The sequence below is a fragment of the Nuphar pumila genome, chromosome 16, assembly GCF_984573655.1.
Source record: "Nuphar pumila chromosome 16, dmNupPumi1.hap1.1, whole genome shotgun sequence".
Lineage (NCBI taxonomy): Eukaryota > Viridiplantae > Streptophyta > Magnoliopsida > Nymphaeales > Nymphaeaceae > Nuphar > Nuphar pumila.
The window spans coordinates 74,468,691-74,491,513 of record NC_143264.1 but is presented as its reverse complement, the minus strand read 5'-3'; the positions used below and the strand labels follow the sequence as shown (position 1 = coordinate 74,491,513).

Sequence of the window (22,823 nt, the reverse complement as noted above, 5' to 3'; positions counted from 1 at the left end):
TTTTAGAAAACAATTATTTTTGTTTTTTGATAAAATGTAATTTCAGTTTTTTATTTTTTATTTTTCTTTTTTATATTTTTTAGGAACCAAAAGGGGCTCCAACCATAGAGTCGTTGGAGCCCCCAACGGTCACAAATGTGACCGTTGGGGGCTCCCAACGATTCCGTGGGAGCCCCCTTTTGGGCACTTCTTTTGAGGCCCTTGGCCTTTTCTTCCACTCCCTCTTGTATAAATAGGGGGTGAACCCCTTGTATGTTAGCATTCTTGAGAGCTCTCTCTCTTTTCAATAAGAGGCTTTTTATATTGTTGCCTTCTTAAAGGTTTGTGCTTGTATTGTCCCTTAGTGGACTTGTGATATCGTCTCTTTTATTCATTGTTGTAAGTGCTTATAAGCACTTTTTATATTTCCGCAATATCTCATTACATATATCAATCATGCTCAGCTTGTCACAACAGTGAGGGAAACTCAGCCTCGCCAGAGCCTTGGTAAAGACATCAGCTACTTGATCTTCGGAAGATACATGATTGGTGCAGATATACCCAGCCTTATTCAAGTCGCGAACATAGTGACAGTCAACTTCAATATGTTTAGTCCTTTCATGAAACACTAGGTTGTTGGCAATATATGTAGCAGCCCTATTGTCTACAAATCCAAAATTCGACATTACCTCAAATAATTTGTGAAACCATGCCCGAGGGCTTTGCTTCAGGCCAGAAATAGCCTTCTTCAACTTGCACACCTTCTGACACTCCCCCTGAACCTCGAAGCCTGGGGGTTGTTGCATGTAGACAGTTTCATGCAAATCCCCATACAAAAAGGCATTCTTGACATCCAATTGAAACAGGGGCCATCCATGGTACACAACAACAGAAAGAACGAGACGAATAGTGCCAAGACGAGCAACTGGGGAAATGTTTCAAAAAAGTCAACCCCATAAGTCTGAGTATAGCCTTTTGCAACCAACCGGGCTTTGTACCATTCAATTGACCCATCTGAGTTATATTTAATGCTATATACCCATTTGCAGCCTACAATATCTGCATCAGTGGGAGGATCAACAAAGTCCCAAGTGCCTCGAGACCATAGGGCATCTATCTCATCACGCATAGCCTGCATCCATTTGGAGTCGAGTAGAGCTTGACTGTGATGAAGCGGAACAGAGGATGCAGACAAAGCTAAAATAAAATTCTTCATAGATGCCCCAAGGTTAACTTCTGAAACAAATTGCGAGATGGGGTGGAGAGTGCACTATCTCTTTCCCTTGCGCAAAACAATGGGAACATCATCAGGAGCAGAAACTGCAGTATGCTCAGAAATACTTACCTCAGGAGAAGGAGATAACATAGGCATGGAGGTAGGTGGTACCCTATGAGAGTATACTATGGGAGGGTTTCGATAGCGAGACATCCCATACGATGGAGCCAAGGACTGAGGAGGAAGCGACTCTAACGGAAAGGGAGGAATTGGCAGAGGAAGGGAATCACCAAGGCTCTCCTGTAATTTTGGAGTAGTACTCGAAAAGTATGGAATAGACTCAAAGAAGGTAACATCCGCACTGACATATTCTTTATGAGATATAGGGTCATAGCAACGATATCCTTTTTGGTTTTTAGGATACCCAAGGAAAACACATTTAATAGATTGTGCAACAAGTTTATCTTGAACAGGACCCAGCTTATGCACAAAACACACACATCCAAAAACTTTAGGGGGGATAGGAAAGAGAGGAGCCTCCGGATGAAGAATTTGAATTGGGATCTGGTCTTCTACAAAACTTGAAGGCATGCGATTTATAAGAAAGCCGAAAGTCAAAACCGCATCGCCCTAGTATGAAGCAGGCATATTGGATTGAATCATTAGGCATCGAGCAACATTGATGATTTGTCTATGTTTCCTCTCAGTCACACCATGTTGCTGGGAGGTATGAGGACATGTAAATTGAGGTTGAATCCCATTAGCAGAATAGAATTGAAGCAAGTCTTTGGATTTGAACTCAAGAGCATTATCAATGCGAACAATTTTAACGCACACGTCAAATTGAATTTTTATCTCAGCAATTAAAGATTTAAGAATGCCTGGACCTTGAGACCGATCTTTTAACAGGAACACCCACGATAACCTTGAGAAGTCATCAACAATAACTAGATAATAACGACACTGAGTTCTACTCGGAATCCTACTCGGACCCCACACATCGACATAAAGAAGACCGAATAATCCTTGACTTGACGGACTCTGACTGGAGGGAAAAGAACTTCGACAATGTTTTCCCAATTGACATGTTTCACACTGAAAGGAAACTGAAGGAGGTATATGAGGAATGACATGACGAAGTTTTGTCACTTGAAGGTGACCCAGTCGATGATGCCACAGTAGAGGACTTGAGGATGATGAAACAGTAGAATAGGCCGAAACCTCTGGTTGATGTAGATAATACAGACCACCTTCTTTATAGCCGCTACCAATCCTTTTCCCCGTCAGCAAGTCCTGAACTGTGCACCCGATAGGATAAAAAATCATCCTACAATTCAACTCTTTTGTCATTCAACTGACGGATAATAAATTATGTGGAAACGAAGGAGCATGAAGAACATGCGACAATTGAAGGGTAGGGGAAATAAATATGTTTCCCTGCCCTACAATTGGGTAAGAGCTCCCATCAGCAAGAACTACCCCTTTTTGATCAGTCACATGATTTAAACTTAAAAAGTTACTCAAATTTCCGCACAAGTGTCTGGATGCTCCAGAATCAATGATCCACCTACCACCTTGGCCAGATAGGCCATCACTTGCCAAGCACGCAACCTTCGCAACAGAAGACTTCGAAGAGGATGAGCATAAAGCAAGAAGCTTGTTATATCCAACCCGGATAAGAGTTACATAATCATTGGAGTAATATGCATCTGATTTAACCACTTGAGCCATAAGGAAAAGTAATGGGTTAAAAACGAATAGGTACAATCACACGCACACACCAACAACCAACTATGAAACCGACTATATCTCGATTGGATTTTACAAATGAAATCTGAGATACACGATTGCCGCCTGTTTAGATCCACACTTCAAGTATAATTTTAAAGGAACTTGACCAAAACCTTCCCGAAACGACATAGGATATTCTTGTGGATGAATGAGACCACATGTCGACCTTCTACTGTGCGCAGAGTGACTGCTTCTACCCATTTAGTAAAATATTCCGTTGCGGTAAAAAAATATTTGTGACCATTTGAGGCAGACGGAGTAATGGGGCCCACGACATCAAAAGCCCAATGGCCATGGTGAGACGACAGATTGCAAGTATGTCGTTGGCGCATGAATAGAAGGTACATGCATCTGACATTGAACACACTTCTTCACAAAACGATAGCAATCTTGTTGCATGGTCCTCCAGTAATACTAATCCATAGGTGCCGCCGCCTAGGCACCTGTCACATTTCACTTATGGCACTAATGACCTTCTCGGTTTATCCATAGGAGTAACTTCTGGGAAGGAGGAAGGTCTGTGTTAATTATCTTCCTAGTATAGAGGTGTCTATTAAATGACATAAATTTTTAGCTAACTTATTTTACTAGAGATGACATATTATGTTGTCATTTTGGGAATGGATTGGCTGCATGAGCACTTTGCTAGTCTAGAGTGTCATGGGAGAAAGGTCTTGTTAGAATGACCTAGTTACCCAACTATTGAGTTCAGTTATGTATATCATTTTGAAAAGAAATGAACGATCTCTGCACTAATGGTGCAAAAGTTTTGTTTACCTTATTAATGTTATATTTTTTTCTATGATTATGAAACAGACAATTTGGAAGTAGTAAGGGAATTTAAGGATGTTTTTCTCAAGGAGTTACCAGGTTTACCACTTATGAGTGAGATAGATTTTTCTATCAATGTAATATCTAGAACTGCCTCAGTTTCGAAATCATCGTATCGAATGGCTCCAGCCCAAATGGCCAAGCTAAAGAATCTATTAGGAGAATTGATGAATAAATGATTCATTAGACCCAATGTGTCACCATGGGGTGTACCTTTCCTATTTGTGAAAAAGAAATATGGTTTGTTACAATTATGTGTTGATTACCACATGTTAAACCAAGCAACGATAAAAGGATTGCTATAGAATGTATATCAATACCACACATCCAACATGATAAAGATGTGTTTGGTTCATACCTGAAACTGCGACACTTCCAGCTAACAATGGTAGACTCAACTCTCCATCACAACAGTGAATTTGATATAAACTCAAATCAGATCCACAACAATAGACTGAATATCACGACCCATTTCATAACTGAATAATACGAATCCGAACTGATCTACTCAGCAGTTGCTACCATAGACAATACCAAGACCGTGATGCGACTGGTTCATGACGGAACTTGCAGACTTGTTCGACATCCATGCTACCACCATAGATATAATCAGAAGATTCAGACAACTAAACCCCTTTATGGATGATCTCAGCAAAACTATTGAGATGCTTATACTCCAGCAAATCAATATTTGAGCAAGCATATCAAGCTGGGAACCTAGGTGTTGACTTAAAATCAGCAAATCAATATTTGAGCAAGCAGTAGACGACTTCAATTACACCAAAAACAAATATCAGATCTGAATATGATTTGACTTAACATCACCACGTCAACCCACATTAACAGCAACCCACGTCAACTCAGAGACCGTTGATCACCAGCACCACAACGATATTAACAACAACTCACAACCACACCAGATCAGATCTGATCACAGCATCTTTAACACACCTGCAATGAAGACCGATCTGGTTCACACCATGCGACAGGCTCAAAATCACCACCAACTGCAACCTCGTCAACGCCACAACTTCAACACACAGATATCAACCTGTCGCTCCAGCTTGCCAAATCACGACGATCCATATCTTTACACAAATCTGCGTGGATCTTATGCCCACAACTACCTTACCAATCAATCAGACCCACACCCCATTCAGATCAATGACATATGTGAGTCATGCCACTGCAAAGTCAGATGTGCGACCAAATCTGATTCACTTCTACACTTTTCAGATCAGCGACAAGACCTTTTCACGACCACACAACTCACGACTACTGCACTCAGATCTGAGACTAGATCCACGACTTCAACCTCAACCTCAACCTCAACCTCAAGATTCAGATTAGATGTTAGATCTGAATCACATCCACAACATCAACAACTTTCAGATCTGCGACAAGCCAGATCTGTATTAGGTCCACAGCGTTGACGGCGGTTGCAACTTTGATGTTCTCCAGATGCCACCCATGATGATCTTCAGCTACCCAGAGATATGCCAAGCTCTGACACCATGTTTAAACCACGATTGAGTACGCAGGAACCGAGAGAGAGAGAAAGGGAAAGTCTGTATTTCTATTAGGGTTTAATCTCTACTTAAATAGAGATTAAACAAGAGCACCAAATTACAAAAATAACCCTTACACAATATATAATAACACGTAAACCCAAAATGCCCTTATAGCATGTCTCAACACATTAAATGTGCTTTAATTGCATGTTGGATATATATGTGGGTTTCATATTGATTATCTTGTTCACATTATTGTGTGCATGAAGTTAATTAGCTTTTTTTTTAGACTTTTTTTTATTATATGCATGGTTGAAATGCTTAGGATATTATTTATGCATAATTGTTTATCTCTTCTTAATGAATCATATGTCCTTTAATGATCAAATTTTCTTATGGCCAATGTTATGTTTTTTTAAAAAATATGTTGATTTTATGATTATGGTTTGATTTCATAAAAATTCATTCTTGAGGAATACTCCTCTTGTCTTAATGATTATCTAATGTTTCTAAAAACTATTACTATTTTGTTTGAAAATTCTATTCTTGTTTTAAAATATATTGGTTTTAAAACTTTATAACTATTGAGCAAGATATTTTTCTTGTGTAGTTGGAATCTTTTGGTTTGTCCTCTCTACAAGCTCTTAAAGTGCAATGGATTTTGAAAGGACATCTTTGATGCATCATGTTGTAAAGGCAGAGATAGTCGTTGCATGCGTTTGTGGATGATCACCAGGAAAGGCATTTTAAGACTTAGATCATTCACATTGATTCTTTGTTGTATTTTCAAACTTTCGATATATTACAACATAAGTTTGAGGGGGAGTGTTAAAATGTACATGTATATATATGTATGTATTGTCATACATATATATTTGTTTCTTATTGTACATATATATGTATATATTATTTATAATAATGTAATAGGTAAATATCCTTTAAGGGTATTTTCATTATTTTACTCATGTAATAGAGATTGTTCTTTAGGAACATTTTTTTCCTTATTTATTTATTTTATTAATTTTCCCTTTTAAGCCAGCGCTCTATGGTCTTTTGACCATAGAGTCATTGGAGGCTCTCCAACAGTCATAAATATGATCGTTGGGAGCTCCCAACGACTCTATTGGGAACTCACATTTGGTCTCTCTCTCTCTTGTAATGTGTATATAAAGGAGCTTTGTTTCCTTTCATTTGTTAATATTTCTGTGAAGCATTTATGCTCAATAAAGATGAATATTTTTTACATTTTGTAATTTTCTATTTAGTTAATGTTTTATATGCACTTAGTGCTTGTGTTGTTGCCCCTTGATGACTATTGTTTTGTCGTACAGTGGACTTGTGCTTGAGTACATTGTGTTGCAATCTTGTAAGCCTTTAATGGCATTGGTTTGTGTTTATGCACTTTTGTATTCGTAATCTTGTAAAGCCCTTAGTGGCATTGTTTTTGTATTTTCCGCTATTTCATTACACTTTCTCTTTTGGATGGTGAAGTTAGTTTTTTCCTGTAAATCATATGCAGCAGCTAGCTTGCTTGTGTTGTTCGTTGGCACCTTTTATATGCTTGTGTTATTCTAGAGAGGCTTTTTTCTTTGTTATTTTGAGTATGAAGATCTTATATTACAGTAGCCGACGTTAGGTGTTTGGATTAGACTGACTAGCATTTATTGTTTCAATCAAACATAAATTCCTGATGCTCTATCCTTTTAATGTGTTTTTGGCTGAATTTTTTTATTTATTGGGTAATTTACTTATAGGCACCTAAATTATGGCAAAATTATGTTTAACCGCCTACTTTACAAAATTTTTCATATAGGTGCCTGTCTTTTCAAGAAATTGCTCATATAACCGCCTTAAGTTACTTTTTCTATCACTTTACTCTATTGGCAATGTAAATTGACACATTAGCCATTTCTTTTCTTTAAATGATTGAATGCTACTTTTTGTAGTTGTCTTTCAGTAAGAGTTTAATTCTTTAAAATGTTACTGAGTGTCACTAGGTGTGACACAGTTAAGGCCAAATAAATAAATTTAACAAGAAAAGTGACATAGGTGGTCGTGTGAGTAATTTGTTGAAAACACGGGGACCTATGGCAAAAGTTTTAATAAGTAGGCGGTTAAATGTAATTTTTTCATCACTTAGGTGCCTATATGTAAAATTCCCTTATTTGTTTTAACATTACTATTAAAAAGACTATATTATTGCAAATAATGTGTGCAAACCATGGTTGCCAGTTGAGGAAGCGGGAAGCGGGAGCGGGAAGCGAGGCACTTTCAAAATTTTAGGAAGCGGGGAAGCGTGGGACCACTTAGGACCGATTCGGGAAGCGTCTCGGAAGCGACCTAGGAAGCGTCTCGGAAGCGAGGGGGAAGCGAAAAAAATAAAAAATAAAAATAAAAAATAAAAAATACAAAAAATTGAAAAAAACAGGGGAAGCGAGGGGGAAGCGTGCTTCCCATTAAAGGGAAGTGCGTCCCCCATTAAAGGGAAATGCGTCCCCCATTAAAGAGAAGCGCGCTTCCCAAAAAAGGGGGACGCTTCCCCCCACGCTTCGGAAGCGCGACGTTTTGCGCTTCCGAAGCGCGCTTCGGGGAAGCGCGCTTCCCTTTTTAGCTAGGCGCTTCCGGTAACCCTGGTGCAAACATCATTCTGCACCACAGACCAAGGTTGTAAGTATCATATCATAACCCGTATCGGTCGGGCCCAAAATAAGATACGTATCGTATAATAAAAACTCATAAATTAAAAATAAATAAAATTTCTTAAAAATCAGAAAAATGACAAAAATTCTAAAAAATCATAACACACGAAACAATGGTGGAATCCACAAAATGCAACCATAAAATCACATATGAAGCATTTATTTCTCTATGAGATGTATAAGACATCATCAAACATCAACTATCTTACAAGAACAATGCAAAATATTAAATATCTTGCAATTAAGAACATGCCACAAGACTCATATTTTCATATTACATAAACAAAAATATTATGACAATAGTTGCACTCGATTTTCAATCGGTTTTCACTTATTATTTGAGTGCCCCATTGTCATGTTGGATCATCTGATGCCATGTTTGTTGGAGGAGTGTGGAGCCCGATTTCTACATTGATATAAATCTCTAATTTTCATGGAAATTCCCCCCAGGCAGAATTTTTTTTGAGGGTAGCTTTGTAATTTTACTCATAATAAAGATTTTTTACCTTAACCCACTTTCTTGAGTGAACAAATGGTGAAAATGTACTTTTACTTTAGCAAATTATAAAAACCCTCTCTCTTGTGCACGGATCGGCCTCCAAATCATTCTCACGAGTCCTAGGGTGTGTGGATACCTCTCTAATGGATTCTACACAAATGAGGGAGTTAGAACTCAAGAGGTCTTTAAAACCCAAAACTGAAAAATTACAATTCAGTCATTTTTTAAGTGTGTTGATCATGTATTATATGATACATACAATACAGATATGATACACACTCGTATCGTATCGTATCGATATTCTTCATAGTAACAATATGTATTGTATGGTACGGTACGATAGGTACAACATTGCCACAGACCATCATCCTCTTCATGTGTCATATGACCCTCATCATTGTCAATGATGAAATATCAAGGCTTAGTGTCACGTGAACTACCACTGCTATCATGTCCCACTACCATGAGTCCATGACCTTTATGGAAAGGCATAATGACATCATGCATCACAACTAGGGCTGAGAAGCAAGACAAGCAGCTCACCATTTGCCTCGGCTCAAAAAATGAGCTCGGAGAGCTAAGCTACAAGCCAGCTCATTTAGGTAAACGAGTTGAGCATGAACATGACAAGCTCGACACGGCTTGGCTCATATAGGCTCATTTTACATATTATATATTTATATAGTATATATTGTATGCATATATTATATTTTATACAAAGAATGCTTATTATATATGTTTTATACATTTATTATACATATATTATATAAATTATACATATGCTATATATAGAGAAATGGATACATGCTAAATGTTTTTTTTTTGCTCTTCCGGTGTTTTTTTCACAGTTTCGACCCCATAAATGTGTTGGGCATGGTCGATTTATGAGGAATCCACACCTGGATAACTATGTCACATGGGTGCGGGGGTGCGGAACTTTCAAAAAACTTGGGTGCGGGGGTGCGGCAAAATATATATATATATATATATATATATATATATATATATATATATATATATATATATATATATATTGTTAAAATATGGTATGTGTATGGATCTGGATCCAGATCCATACGCACGTTATGTTTTATCTTTTAACACATGCTCAATGCCATTTCATTAATGGCATGTCTGTAATTTTTCCAGCATTTGTATTTTTCCCTATTTATAATGTTTAGGGCTGGGAGGTTCGGTTAACGTGCACCGCTCCCAGCCATCGTGAATCTCCCTCTTCTCTCTCTTTCTTTTCTTAGTTCTTGCAGTGAAGGCTGAGCCCACAGAGAATCTCATATGGTATCAGAGCTCGGTTGCGGAACCCTACCAGTAAGTTGTTCAGCGAGTCCTGGTAACTTCTGAAGGAACTGTTTTGATACAGTTTTTTCTGGTTTCTGATTTCCTCGCCCATTCCTCCTTCGATTCTTCCTTCTTCACGGTAACTTTTGCACTTCTGCAAACTGTTTTGATACAGTTTTTTTTTTCTTATTTCTGGTATCTTTTGCAAATTGTTTTGATACAGTTTTTTTTCTGATTTCTAGTAACGTTTGCAGCAACATTAACGACTGCAATTTTTCCCTCTTTAACTGCAGTTTCCCCTACGTCTGCAGTTTTCCCTCTTTAACTGCAGTTTCCCCTCTTTGATTGCAGTCTCCTTTTGATTGCAATCAAATCTACTGCAGTTATTTAGTATTTCTTTGATTTATTTCCTCTTTGATTACAGTTTATTTCCTCTTTGATTACAGAAGTTCCCTTTTTCTATTACTGTTTAATGATTTCTGTGCAACGCCTATAGGCAGGTTATCACAGTCTATATTCTCGACCCTAAAAAAAAAAGGGTTTACGTCTATTAATATCACGGGTGCATTCCTTATTAAAGTTCTATTGATTGATTAAGTGATCTTCAATTTTCTTCTCTTTCTCTTCATTCGTCTTGTTTGTTTATTCGTTGTCCCATTGATATGGATTACTCTTCGTCATCTACCTTGTCCTCCGGTCCCTCTGCAAATTTCTTGAGTCAGCTTGCTACAGAAAAACTTACTCACTCTAATTTTTTGACCTGGAAAAGACAAATACTTCCTTTTATACGAAGTCAGGATCTCGATGAACATCTGGATGGTTTGGTTCCTATACCCCCACGGTTTATTTTGCAGGAAACCACCAATGAGAAGGGTGACACAATTACTATTTCTTTTAAGAATCCAGAGTATACAGTCTGGAGGAAGCGAGATCAGTCTTTGGTTGCTTATATTACGTCAACACTGTCTTAAGAAGTGTTGGTTACTCTTTCAGATGATTGCACTGCGGCGGATCTGTGGAGTAAGTTGTCTCAGACATACTCTCAGATATCAGAAGCTCGAGTTATGTACTTAAAAAATGAGTTTCAAAGTTTGAAGAAAGGGTCCATGCCAGTCATGGAATACATAGGCCGCTTGAAGAGTATTACTGACCAATTGGCGGTTATTGGAAGTGCTATTTCAGATAAAGATAAAGTTAAACAACTCCTCAATGGATTGGGCCCTGATTTTGACATGTTTACCACAGCTTTGTCATGCCTTCCTCACTTGCCTACTTTTGACGATCTTCAAGCGAAACTTCTCCAGCATGAGATGATTATGAAACAAAGAGCAGAAGGAAATGAATCAGATCGTTCTCATTCAGTTTTGGCCATGGACACTTCTGTCGGTTTTGGACGAGGAAATGGAGGGCATCAAGGAGGCAGAGGCCGCGAACGTTTTGGGCAGGGAGGTCGTGGTATCTTGCCTACACCTAATATTTCTCGTGTTTTTAATACAGGGAATCAGAGGAGAGTGCCCACTTGTTTCTTACGTAACAAAAGAGGACATGTGAAAGCTGATTGTTGGTTTAATCTACAAAATAGAGGAAAGGTAAACAAAATTGAAAATAAGTCTGCTACTGCTGTGGACACGAAAGCGCCATCTACAGATATGCAACAACTTTTGTTATCAGCACTGTCACAGATGACGATCAAGCAAAATGAACAAGGCGAGTGGTATGTTGATTCCGGCGCTGTCACTCATGTTACGGGTAATATCGGTAAGTTATCTCACTTATTGCCTTATTCTGAAAAAGGTAGTATAGTTACGGGAGATGGAACTTGTCACTCCATTAGTCATACTGGCAGTGCACATATCCCTATGTCAGAGTCCTCACTTCACTTGTCTAATGTTCTCCTTGCTCCTAATATTAAAAAGAACATTGTTTCTGTAGCTAAACTTGTTGACGATATGAATTCTTCCGTCGAATTTACTCTCTCTTCTGTTTATGTTAAGGATCTATGAACGAAGGAGACGTTCGCTAAGGGGGAGCGACAAGGAAACATGTACGTCTTCAAGGAGATTCCCTCAATGTCTTCATCTTCAGCCTCAGTCCTCCAGTTGAAGTCGTCCAAGCATTCTTCAGTGTCTTCGCCTTCAGAGTCTTTGCTTTTCCCTTCGTTGGAAGTTTTTAATTCATCTCATTGTAATAAGCCAGACATTTGGCACAGTCGTTTGGGCCATTGTAGTCGGGGCTTCGTTGAAAATCTTGTATCTGATGGTCTTCTTCCAGAGTCTAGTTTATGTTCATTTTTAGATAATAATAAATGTTCCTCATGTGAACTTTGCAAAAGTCATGTTCTTCCGTTTCATATTATTAATAAAAGGGCTTCAGAGCCATTTAAGATTATTTGTTCTGATGTTTGGGGGCCCGCACCTATTCCTTCTCTTTCCGGTAGTCGTTACTATGTTATCTTTATTGATTCTTATTCCCGTTATACTTGGATATATTTCTTGAAACATAAGCATGAAGTTTTTCAAGTATTTCGGGAATTCCATTCGATGGTCAAAACAAAGTTTTCCTGTGATATTGTGCACTTATAATGTGATGGTGGGGGTGAGTATTCATCAACAAGTTTATTGCCTTTCTTCGGGATAAAGGAATAAGTCGACAGGTTTCTTGCCCTCATACACCTCAACAAAATGGGGTTGCGAAAAGGAAACACAGGCATATTGTTGAGAGTGCGATGAGCATGTTACATGATAGCAATGTGCCCGTTAGTCTCTGGACAAAAGTTTTTCATACATCTGTTCATGTCATAAATCGTCTTCCTATGGCACTTCTTGATCAACACTCTCCATATTATACTTTATTTGGGCAACATCCTTCTTATGATGAGTTGTGTGTTTTTGGTTGTGTATATTATGTACATATTGATTCATCTCTGCGAAATAAGTTTAAGGACAAGGCCGTTAAGTGCAGATTCGTTGGGTATGCGGATGAATACAAAGGCTATCGATGTTATGATCCTACTACAAAACGTATTAGGACCTCTAGGAATGTTGTTTTTTATGAACAAAATTTTCAGGTAAATGACTCTGAAGCATTGCCATCTCGAGAAGTAGAGGTATATGATCCATGGATGAGCGCAGATCTTTTTGCTAATACAGAAGAAACTTGTCAGGCGAATTGTACTTCCTTTGGCTTGAGCCGGGGGTTGGATGACTCACAGATGCGTGTTGAACCAACCCCAGTAGAACGCTTCTCTGGACAGATATACACTAGACGGGACAAAATATAAAGCAGAGGAATGTGGAAAGCATCGCTAATGATCCGGCTCAAAGGCCGCCACGCATTAGGCATCCTATTCAACGATGGGTGAGTTATGAGACCTTTTCTCTTGATTTCCAGTTGTTTATGTCTCAGCTCACAAAACAGGATGAACCCACTTGCTTTAATCAAGCTCTTCAATCTCGTCATTGGACTGAAGCTATGAATGAAGAAATGGAAGCACTTCATGAGTGCCAGACTTGGGAAATAGTACCTCGGCCAGAAGGAAAGAATGTAGTTGGCTCAAAATGGGTTTATAAAACAAAGTATAAGCCTGAAGGAAGTATCGACAGATATAAAGCACGACTTGTTGCTCGGGGATTCACACAACAATATGGTGAAGATTACGATGAAACTTTTAGTCCAGTAGTCAAAATGGGTACAATTTGTGTCATCATATCCCTAGCAGTCGACCGAGGATGGAGGCTTAGCCAGATGGATGTTAAAAATGCATTCTTGCATGGAACCTTAAAGGAAGAAGTGTATATGGAGCAACCTCCTGGTTATGCCGAAAAGGATCCTACTGCCTGGGTGTGCAAGCTAAGGAAATCTCTGTATGGGTTGAAACAGGCGTCCCGTTCTTGGTTTGAAAGTTTCTCTATGCAAATTCAAAGCTATGGTTTTAAAAGATGCTCTCTGGACCACTCGCTCTTTATTTACCAAAAGACAGGCATCGTTATACTTCTTCTTATATATGTTGATGACATTGTGATCACTGGGAGCTCAGATAATCATGTGCAAGACGTGAAGCAGTTTTTAATGAAAACTTTCAAGATGAAAGATTTAGGGGAGTTGAGGTACTTCCTTGGTGTGGAAGTTGACAGGCAACAAGATACATTGACACTCATGCAACAAAAATACACTTTTGATCTTCTAGAAAGAGCCGGGATGACGAATTGCAAACCAGTCAGCACTCCGAGTGTATTACATCAAAGGCTGAGCTCTGAAGATGGCCATCTCTGTGTCAACCCAACAACGTATAGAAGCCTTGTGGGGATGCTGCAGTACTTGACTTTTACCAGACTTGATATAGTTTATGCTGTCAATCAGGTATCCTAGTTTATGCATGCTCCAACGGAAGGTCATATGGAAGCTGTGAAGCGCATTTTACGATATTTAAAAGGAACTATAGGAGATGGACTTGTTTATCGCAAGAACGATAACCTGCATAGAGGGCATGAACTCATCACTTATACAAACGCAGATTGGGCAGGGGATCCAGATGAAAGACGATCTGTCTCTGGATATTGTGTATATATTGGACACAATTTAGTGTCCTAGAGTAGTAGAAAACAAAAGGCAGTGGCACGGTCAAGTACAGAGGCTGAATACAGGTCGATGGCTGCAGGCACGGTAGACGCTACATGGATTAGACACTTATTGAGTGATCTTGGAGAGACGATTATTCGATCATTTCTTCTATGTGACAATCAAAGCGCAATAAACATTGCATGTAATCCTATTCAGCATAGCAGAACGAAGCACATTGAGATTGATCAACATTTTATACGGCAGAAAGTCGAGATGAAGGAGATAGAACTACGTCATGTTCGAACAGAAGATCAAGTAGCAGACTTGTTTACCAAGGGGTTAACAGGACAACAATTTTGGTATTTGAAGAGCAAGTTGTACATGCTCCAAGACCACGTACAACTTGAGGGAGGGTGTTAAAATATGGTATGCGTATGGATCTGGATCCAGATCAATACGCACATTATATTTTATCTTTTAACACATGCTCAATGCCATTTCATTAATGGCATGTCTGTAATTTTTTCAGCATTTGTATTTTTCCCTATTTATAATGTTTAGGGCTGGGAGGTTGGGTTAACGTGCGTCGCTCCCAGCCATTGTGAATCTCCCTCTTCTCTCTCTCTCTTTTCTTAGTTCTTGCAGTGAAGGCTGAGCCCACAGAGAATCTCATATATATATATATATATATATATATATATATATATATATATATATATATATATGAAGAGTCTAACATGCAATCAAGTTTTCAATAGCATTCAAGTATTCACCACCACACACGTGAGCAAAGTGCTTCAAATGCACTGTTTTATTAATGACATAAGGGAGTAAAAACCCTTTTCATAAGATACATTTTACAATGGATTGAAAGCCCTTATTTATAGAGGTAAGCTAAAGATCCAAAGAGAGATAGCCGTTGGGTACAGTCCCAACGTCTCTAATTTAAATAGCAGATTGCGTAGCTGCACAGTCTGAAATAGCAAACTGTGCAGCTGCACAGTCTGTCATTACCTAATTTAAATAGCAGACTGTGCAGCTGCACAGTCTGTCATTCATTACCTAATTTAAATAGCAGACTATGCAGCTGCACAGTCTGTCATTACCTGACAGAAAACATAAAGTAAAAGAAACAAAAAATAAAGAAAAAGAAAAAGATTACAAATATATACGTATGTACTATTTTTTAACAATAAAGTCCAAAAGTTGGACATAAATGACCCTGGGTGCGGTCAACGCACCCAGGGTCAGTTTGACCGCACTGGGTGCCGCACCCGCATCACGTCGACGCAGGTGCGGCACACAGTTGTCCGAGTCCCTGTGACAGCTGGATAATGTGTTTTCGATGAAAAATGTTATTTGGAGCCTTGAAAAATTACAAAGATTGGACCGTTGATTTTTCGAACGTTATAAAAACCCACCCATGTGTCGGAATCGAACACTTCAAGAGCTGATCCCTATAAAATCAAGTACACAGATCACATCTGTACGGTCATAATGTAAAAATAAAATGAAAAAAAACTGAAAAACTCATTTAGCATGTTTCATTTATCGCGTACCCATTACTCACTATATCTATATATATGATAAAGTTTTAAAAAACACTTAAAAACATTTTTTTAGAAAACAAGCCAACCCATGATTGGCTCGTAAAGCTCTGGTTGTAATGAGCTTGGATTCAGCTTGGCTTATGACGAGCTCACGGGCGAACACGGGCAGTGGTGTACTGTTAATGAGCCGAGCACGAACAGCCCAAGCTCAGCTAATTTACCTGCCCTAACTAGGACCATGAGTCCATGGCAAGCACCATTTTCGTTACCACCAATATCTCTACAAACCATCCTTGTCATTTCATGTAAATCATCAGCAGTAAATCATGTCGTGATCATATATAGCTAGAAATCATTAGGTCAGGAGGGTTCGTTTGGATTACTTCCAAGAGATTTATTGGTCAGTTGAGTGACCTAGGTGCTCTATGTGACATGGTTTTTAAAAGAAATAATCTTATGGGCCAAGAATGGGAAGATCTATGTCTTACTTTTCTGTTCAAATGAAATGGGAAAGAATGCTATGGTCCAATGGTTCATGTCCAGTAATGTAAGTTTACACACTCTTTCATGCCAAAACAACAAAATGAGCTACTACATTTTTGTGATATTTTGTAATATTGAATTCACTCTGAATGAGATAAATGAACTTAAAGAGATGCCACTTATAGAATTAGCGGATGCTTGAAAGCTGTTCACCAGTCGACACCACAGACAAGTTCAACTTCCCAGTGCTTGTAATTTGACAACATTTTAGGGAAAAGATTTCAATCTTGTTCTCTTGGATTTCTGGAGTTTTGAATCTTGAATTTTTTCCTGAACAAAGTTTGGATCTAACTTTTGCTTTTACCATGCAAACTGGATGAACAGAAAATGCAAGCTACCTTTTGTAGTCAAAATGGATAACAGAGTGATGTAGGCTGGGCAAGAGTACTGAAGTCATGTGTTCATAGAATTGGAACCTGAATAATCACACTAATCAGAAGTCAATCTTTTTTTTTTTCTAATGAAGAGGAACCCTTGCAGCTAACCAAGTCACTTAATGGGCCTGCCTCCTGTGGGGTATACCCTTTATGGGGTAATCAGAAATCAATCTTGTTCCATGGCATTTGGATCCTTGACATCATATAAGAAAATAGTACTGGTGCAACACGTAAATGCAATTCTTGCTTTCCTTTTTGTTTGATCTATATTTTTTGAGATAATAGGAAATTGAAGATCCGATGGCATGTGCCTACCTGACTTGTTTTTAACAATATGGAATATTTTTAAAGATTATAGCCATGTGTTGTAGTTATACTCTCTCTATATATATATGTATCTGTCAAGTTCTATCTATATTAGGTATGTTCTTTTTTATTTCATATTCTTCATTTATCTTTCTGCTTTTATTGCAGGTTGACATTGTCCACAGATCACTGCGTGTGATCCACGTGATCTTGCATCATACACTTATTTTTTACTCTGAATGCAGTCAAAGGTAGCTGATTTGTATATATATTTATATGTATTCTTTTCTTCTCCTCTAAGCTGAATATTTGAACAGCAATGATTGAGTGTTGCATTGTATTACTGTTTTTAACCTATGCATCTATTTCTATCCCTTAATAGGAGCAACATTGTGGTGAACCATCCTCGGGATTCAAAAGTTGGCTTGGATGAAAGGATACCTATGTTACTAGAGTCCAGAAAATGTCAAAAAGGTTCCGCAGATTTTGTTAGCCAAGGAGCTGCATCCTCATCACTCTTGCCAACAGTGGAGTTGCTTGACATTGAGAAGTTTTGTAAGACGGAAAAGCGGTTGCCAAGCCATAATTTTAATGCCAATTGGATGGCTCTTTTTGAGAAGATGCTCCAGATTGCTGTGAAGAACACAAACCATCAAATACAGGTGGAGGCAATATCTATAATGAATCTGATCATGATGAGAAGCAGTCCTGTATCTGAAAGAGATAAGTAAGATAATTGCTGGTGTTTTTTAGGTGTCTAAAATTTGTGCCTTTTGAGTGCTCTCTGACATTATTCTGTGCAAGGCAGGTTTGGGACTGTTGCACTTTTTGGAAGCATATCATTGCTTCTGCAGCAAAGAGTTGCTTTGGTGGTGCAGTTGCAAGCAGTGCGTCTTCTTTTCCTACTCCTCAACTGTATGTTCACATTTACCGTTAAGAATCCATCTGATAGATTGAATCGTTTAAAGTTAGAATGGACACCAGGCATGCACACACATAGGCATAGTTGTGTCAGAAAATCATCATCCATTACCTCTGGTCTGCCTAAAGTTTATTTAGGAGTGCTCACTTTTCTTAGAAAACTGACCAATTTGTTATGCTATATTTTGAAATAACCTCTTGACCTTGCTACTTTGCAACTGCAAAATAAAAAAGCTGCAGTTCAGTTATTTAGATAAATAACCAGAGATACCAACTGCTGAAAGAGGAATTGTTAGTCAACTAATTAATTAGTGAATTTTTTTTCATAATGAGCAATAGTGGACAAATTTCTTGGCTGAGTTATGAAGGTGACATAAGGACATGGTAGGTGTTGAAGCTAGAGTTTGGTAGTTATGTGATTTCTGCCAATGTTGAAGATGTGTAGTTTGTAGGAATGATCCAGTGACTAAGAAAGGGTGAAAAAATATCCTGGCTTAGTCTTGAAAGAGGCAAGATGAGGACATGGCAAATATTATGACAGAGCTTGTGATCATGGCATTTCTGCAATAATGAAGCTGCAGTAGTTATAGAGATGAACTAATAGTTGCTTATGCTCAGTTAGATCTTGTTATAATTCTCTTGTAGAATCTATGGTATCACCTTGTAATGAAAAGAGGCGGAAGCACCAATAGGGCAAAAAGTCACTCTTTAAGAGTGACTACAAGAGCCAAGAACACAAACATCAAATGTGCACACACAAAAACTCACAAATATAGAAAATGACTTAAAGTCATAAGTTGGATTTATTGAAGAAAGGAAGAGAAGGGTGTAAAAACCCATGCTTACAAGAGGGGAACACCTCCTCTATTTATAGAGGAGGAGGGCACAAGAAGGGACCACAAAGGGGGCTCCCTTGTAGTCGTTGGGAGCCCCCAACGGTCAGAAATCTGACCGTTGGGGCCCCAACGACTACAAGAGTGGGGCCCCTTGTGGTTCAAACAAAAGGAAAAATAAAAAAAGAAAAAGGTAAAAAAGGAAAAGGAAAAAAGAAAAAGTGAAAAAATAAAAGGTACATTTGCAGTTTTACAAGAATACCCCTATCGGGTATTTCACTAAAAAGAATATGTATATATATACGAATGTATATATATAAGTATATGTATATATATATATATATTTTAACACACCTTCCCCAAGAGATGCCACATCCCAAGGACAAATGATGTTTGATTGATTAGTAGCCGTATCTGCTACGACCTATGTCACACGGACTCGGCTCCAAGGTCGCCGCACCCGCATCGACACGCACCGACACAGGTGCGGCTCGGACTCGGTCAACCCGACCCTGGGTGTGGTCAATGCACCCAGGGTCATTTTGGTCCATTTTTTGGAAAAAAAAAATTTGAAATTTTTTTTTTTAAATTTTCTGGGCTACATCTGTAAGGAAAAAAACCCATCACAACTAAAAAACCTGTACACTTTCAAGTTTTAAGTACAGAATGGGCACAACTCAAGTTTTTGTGGTTTTTTCCTGTACGAAGAAAGTGAATTATTACAGTGTATGAAGAAAGTGCCCAAAAGTGAATTATTCTTGTATGAAGAAAGTGTACAGAATGCCTTCACAACTCATCACCTGTCCCCTAATGGGCACAACTTTGACCGAGTCTCATATATATATTTTTTTTTATTTTTTTTTTAATATATATATAGCCGAGTCCCCGTGTCCAAAATTTTTGAAATTGCGCCGCACCCGTGTCGCACCCGCACCCACACCCGCACCCATGTGACATAGGCTACGACCCATTGGTCGTCACATAGTTTAGTATGCTAGGCCGTGGGTTTTTAAGTGTGCAAAAGATTGGTATCCTGGAACCCTCTCTTGCTCCTTCCCTCCCCTCTCCGTCTGCCGCAGCACCAACACCCTCCTCTCCTCTCCCCCCGCGCCCCCACCCACCCGATCCCAAATGCAAACTCCCTACACATGTACATGCTGCCTTATAAAGGATTTCATTGGCAACTAGGGCCCCCATCCTTTCCCTGGATCCTTCTTGTGACCCTCACTTGATGCATTACGTGGGCAAGGTGATATGAATATGCAATGGATGATATGGATAGGTTTAACAGTTCAGATTAGAAGATAAGGCAAAACATATGCATGCATGTAATCTTTTTTCTTCTTATCAAAGGCCTAGCACTTCAGGCTATTTCAACCATTTCTTCATTGGCTTCTGTTTCACTCAAATATTTTGTGGTGCTTGTTTTGTGAAGGTGAAGAAGTGATGAAGCTTTTCTGTGGCGGTTACAAAGATGATGTGGACTGTGTCCGCCCTGCTGATAATACTCTAGATGCTCCATCATTGCCAACATACTGCAGTAGCATTTTGCAAGGCTTGACTGAATGTGTATCTTGCACTGGCGAAGGTGTGCAGGTATATCTTCATTTTGTATTGTATTTTGAATTTTCTTTTATCTATCAGGGTGACCTCTGGGCCATGCAGGCCCTCTTCGCTCATTCTGTTGCTTTAAAGAGGCTTGGGCAGGATCTTTTGCTGCTAAATTATGCTGCTGGTTTCATTGATCATGAAGATGAACTTATATTTCCAGGAACTTGTATTACGTAGGCATGGGATCCATGTGTTGGCATTTATAGTGGCTTCAGGTGAAGCTGCCACTAAAATCCTAAATTCAAGGGTGTTTGGGAGGACTAATATGTTGGAGCTACTTGTGAAAGCATTGATGTCAGAGTTGGACGCTCAAGAGGCAGAGTTCTTCAAAACTAGTACTAGCGTTTCAGAGAGTCTCTGCAAAGAAAGGTATCTAATACTGCTATGTTTTTCTTTAAAAAAGGCCATTTAGTCTCTCAACTTTTGAAAAAGACTTCCGAGGAATGCTTAATAGGAAATTAGAGCTTTCACATTAATGAAAAACCATATACCTTGTTTCTGGTGGACAACGTTGCCCTTATTGATCTTGCACAGCCTGACTTCTTGTGAGTTCGAAATGGGAGGCATCCTTGATTTCCTCTAATATCTCTTAAAGAATTTGTTCCTTGGTCCTGCTACGCTTTTATGGACCATGTTCAAATTGTGGTGAGCTTCACCATGGCCGCTGGTGATCACTAAGGACCAGTTGTGGTATCTGAAAAGTACTCTTTGGGCATCTCTGGCACTCAGAAACATCCATGAGCTTTGTGCCTGAAAGAATAACACCCTGTTTATCTGACTCTGAAGAGTCATTAGCAGGATGTTGGTATCATGATTGTACATGTGATGTGGACCACACAACTTTTGTATTTGTCGGTTTTGAAGTTTGGCAGCACAGATTATATGTTCATCCAACTTATATAGAGAGGATTGTGGTAGTGATAAAAATGAATTAAGTATACTTGCTAGAACCGTGCTTCTGAACTGGGAAGATGAACATAACATTGAATTGCACCCAGTTCAAGCCCCACACTGCTTCCTGATCAAAATTTAGAAATGCCATAATTAATCTGTACTCATTATTTAACCCGTATTTTTATGCAGGACATCACTTATTCGGGAGGCCTTGATACTCTTATGTCGATTGGTGTCGCAACCCATTCATTCTGCTGCTGTCTTGCAAGCATTAGCAAGCAGCAGAATGATGTTAAGATCAACAATTGATATAGCGCACAGGATCATTGCAGGAGCTGGGGGCTCGGGGAAAGTTAAGGGCACAAAGAGAACAGGCACGAACCAGGCTGACATAATCGATTTAGCTCGTGTACTAAGATCAAGAACTTCACCATTACTAGGAAGCATCTCATGATCCTTTTTTTTTTGGAATCACAATCTCATGATCAAATGAGACATTTTCACACCTTAGGGAGCAAACTGGCAGAGGCTAAGGTGAAGAAATTTTGGACATAGGTCTCATGAGCAAATCCTGTGGCACAGGGAAAGCTTTGTCAATTATTTGATTGCCTATGTTATTTAAGGCCCTCCTGCTTTAACTAGAAATGTATAGCGTGAATTGGCTCGGGGCCTGATCCCTTGGCCTTGGGGAGCTATGTAACGAACGATGAGTATGTTAAGAATGTAAATTAAACAATTTTGGTCATACATCTTGTCAGCAATACCAGAAATCTCTCTCTCTCTCTCTCTCTCTCTCTCTCTCTCTCTCTCTCTCTCAAGCTTGGGGTTCTTCCACCCAACCCGGATCCAGCACCCCCCGACCCCCCCCCCCCCCCCCCCCCCAATTTTTTTTCTAGAAAAAACCTCTTACCAGGGTTTGTCCTCACCGCCTCTCTCTCTCCCTGCTCACCGCCTCTCCTTCGTGCATTGCCACCCATCGGACTCCTGGTGAGTCCCCCTCCTTTCCTTTTCATCTTTTGTTTTCTTCTCTGCCCCGTCCAACACCTCCCCCCCCCCGGCGCCAGCAGCAGCAAACTTGTTGATGCCACTGGCCGGGCGGAAGGGGGCTGGCCGGAGGCCCCCGAGCTCGGGTGCCTTCGCCGCCATACCTCCCTCTCCGGAGGGTCTTCTGGTCGAGCCCAGCTGCAGCAGCCCAAGGCAGCTGCCGGTTTGAACTGGCCCGAGTAGAGCTCAGGTTCCCAGCCCCATTGTTGTGTCGCCTGTGGCGGGCAGGGACCTTTGCCCATGACAGAGGAGCCATGGTGGCACCTACGTCATCGTGGCACCCTCCCTCACCCCCCTTTCTCGTTGGGCTTCTTGAGGAGCCAGGAGCCACGGTTGTTGCTGCTGCTAGGGTCAGCCAGTTG

General features: G+C 39.5%; 1 protein-coding gene across 1 annotated transcript in view; it reads left to right on the top strand.

The window, feature by feature from the left end:
- SUV2 (protein dimerization) overlaps positions 1 to 22,162 on the top strand; it is a 60,908-nt gene extending 38,746 nt beyond the window's left edge. The window contains exons 8-13 of the mRNA XM_089991157.1: positions 17,327 to 17,409; positions 17,541 to 17,885; positions 17,967 to 18,073; positions 20,348 to 20,508; positions 20,684 to 20,892; positions 21,607 to 22,162. Coding sequence (XP_089847283.1) covers positions 17,327 to 17,409; positions 17,541 to 17,885; positions 17,967 to 18,073; positions 20,348 to 20,508; positions 20,684 to 20,892; positions 21,607 to 21,871 — 1,170 coding nt within the window. The 3' untranslated portion in view covers positions 21,872 to 22,162. The remainder of the gene's footprint in view (positions 1 to 17,326; positions 17,410 to 17,540; positions 17,886 to 17,966; positions 18,074 to 20,347; positions 20,509 to 20,683; positions 20,893 to 21,606) is intronic.
- The last annotated feature ends 661 nt before the right edge of the window (positions 22,163 to 22,823 follow it).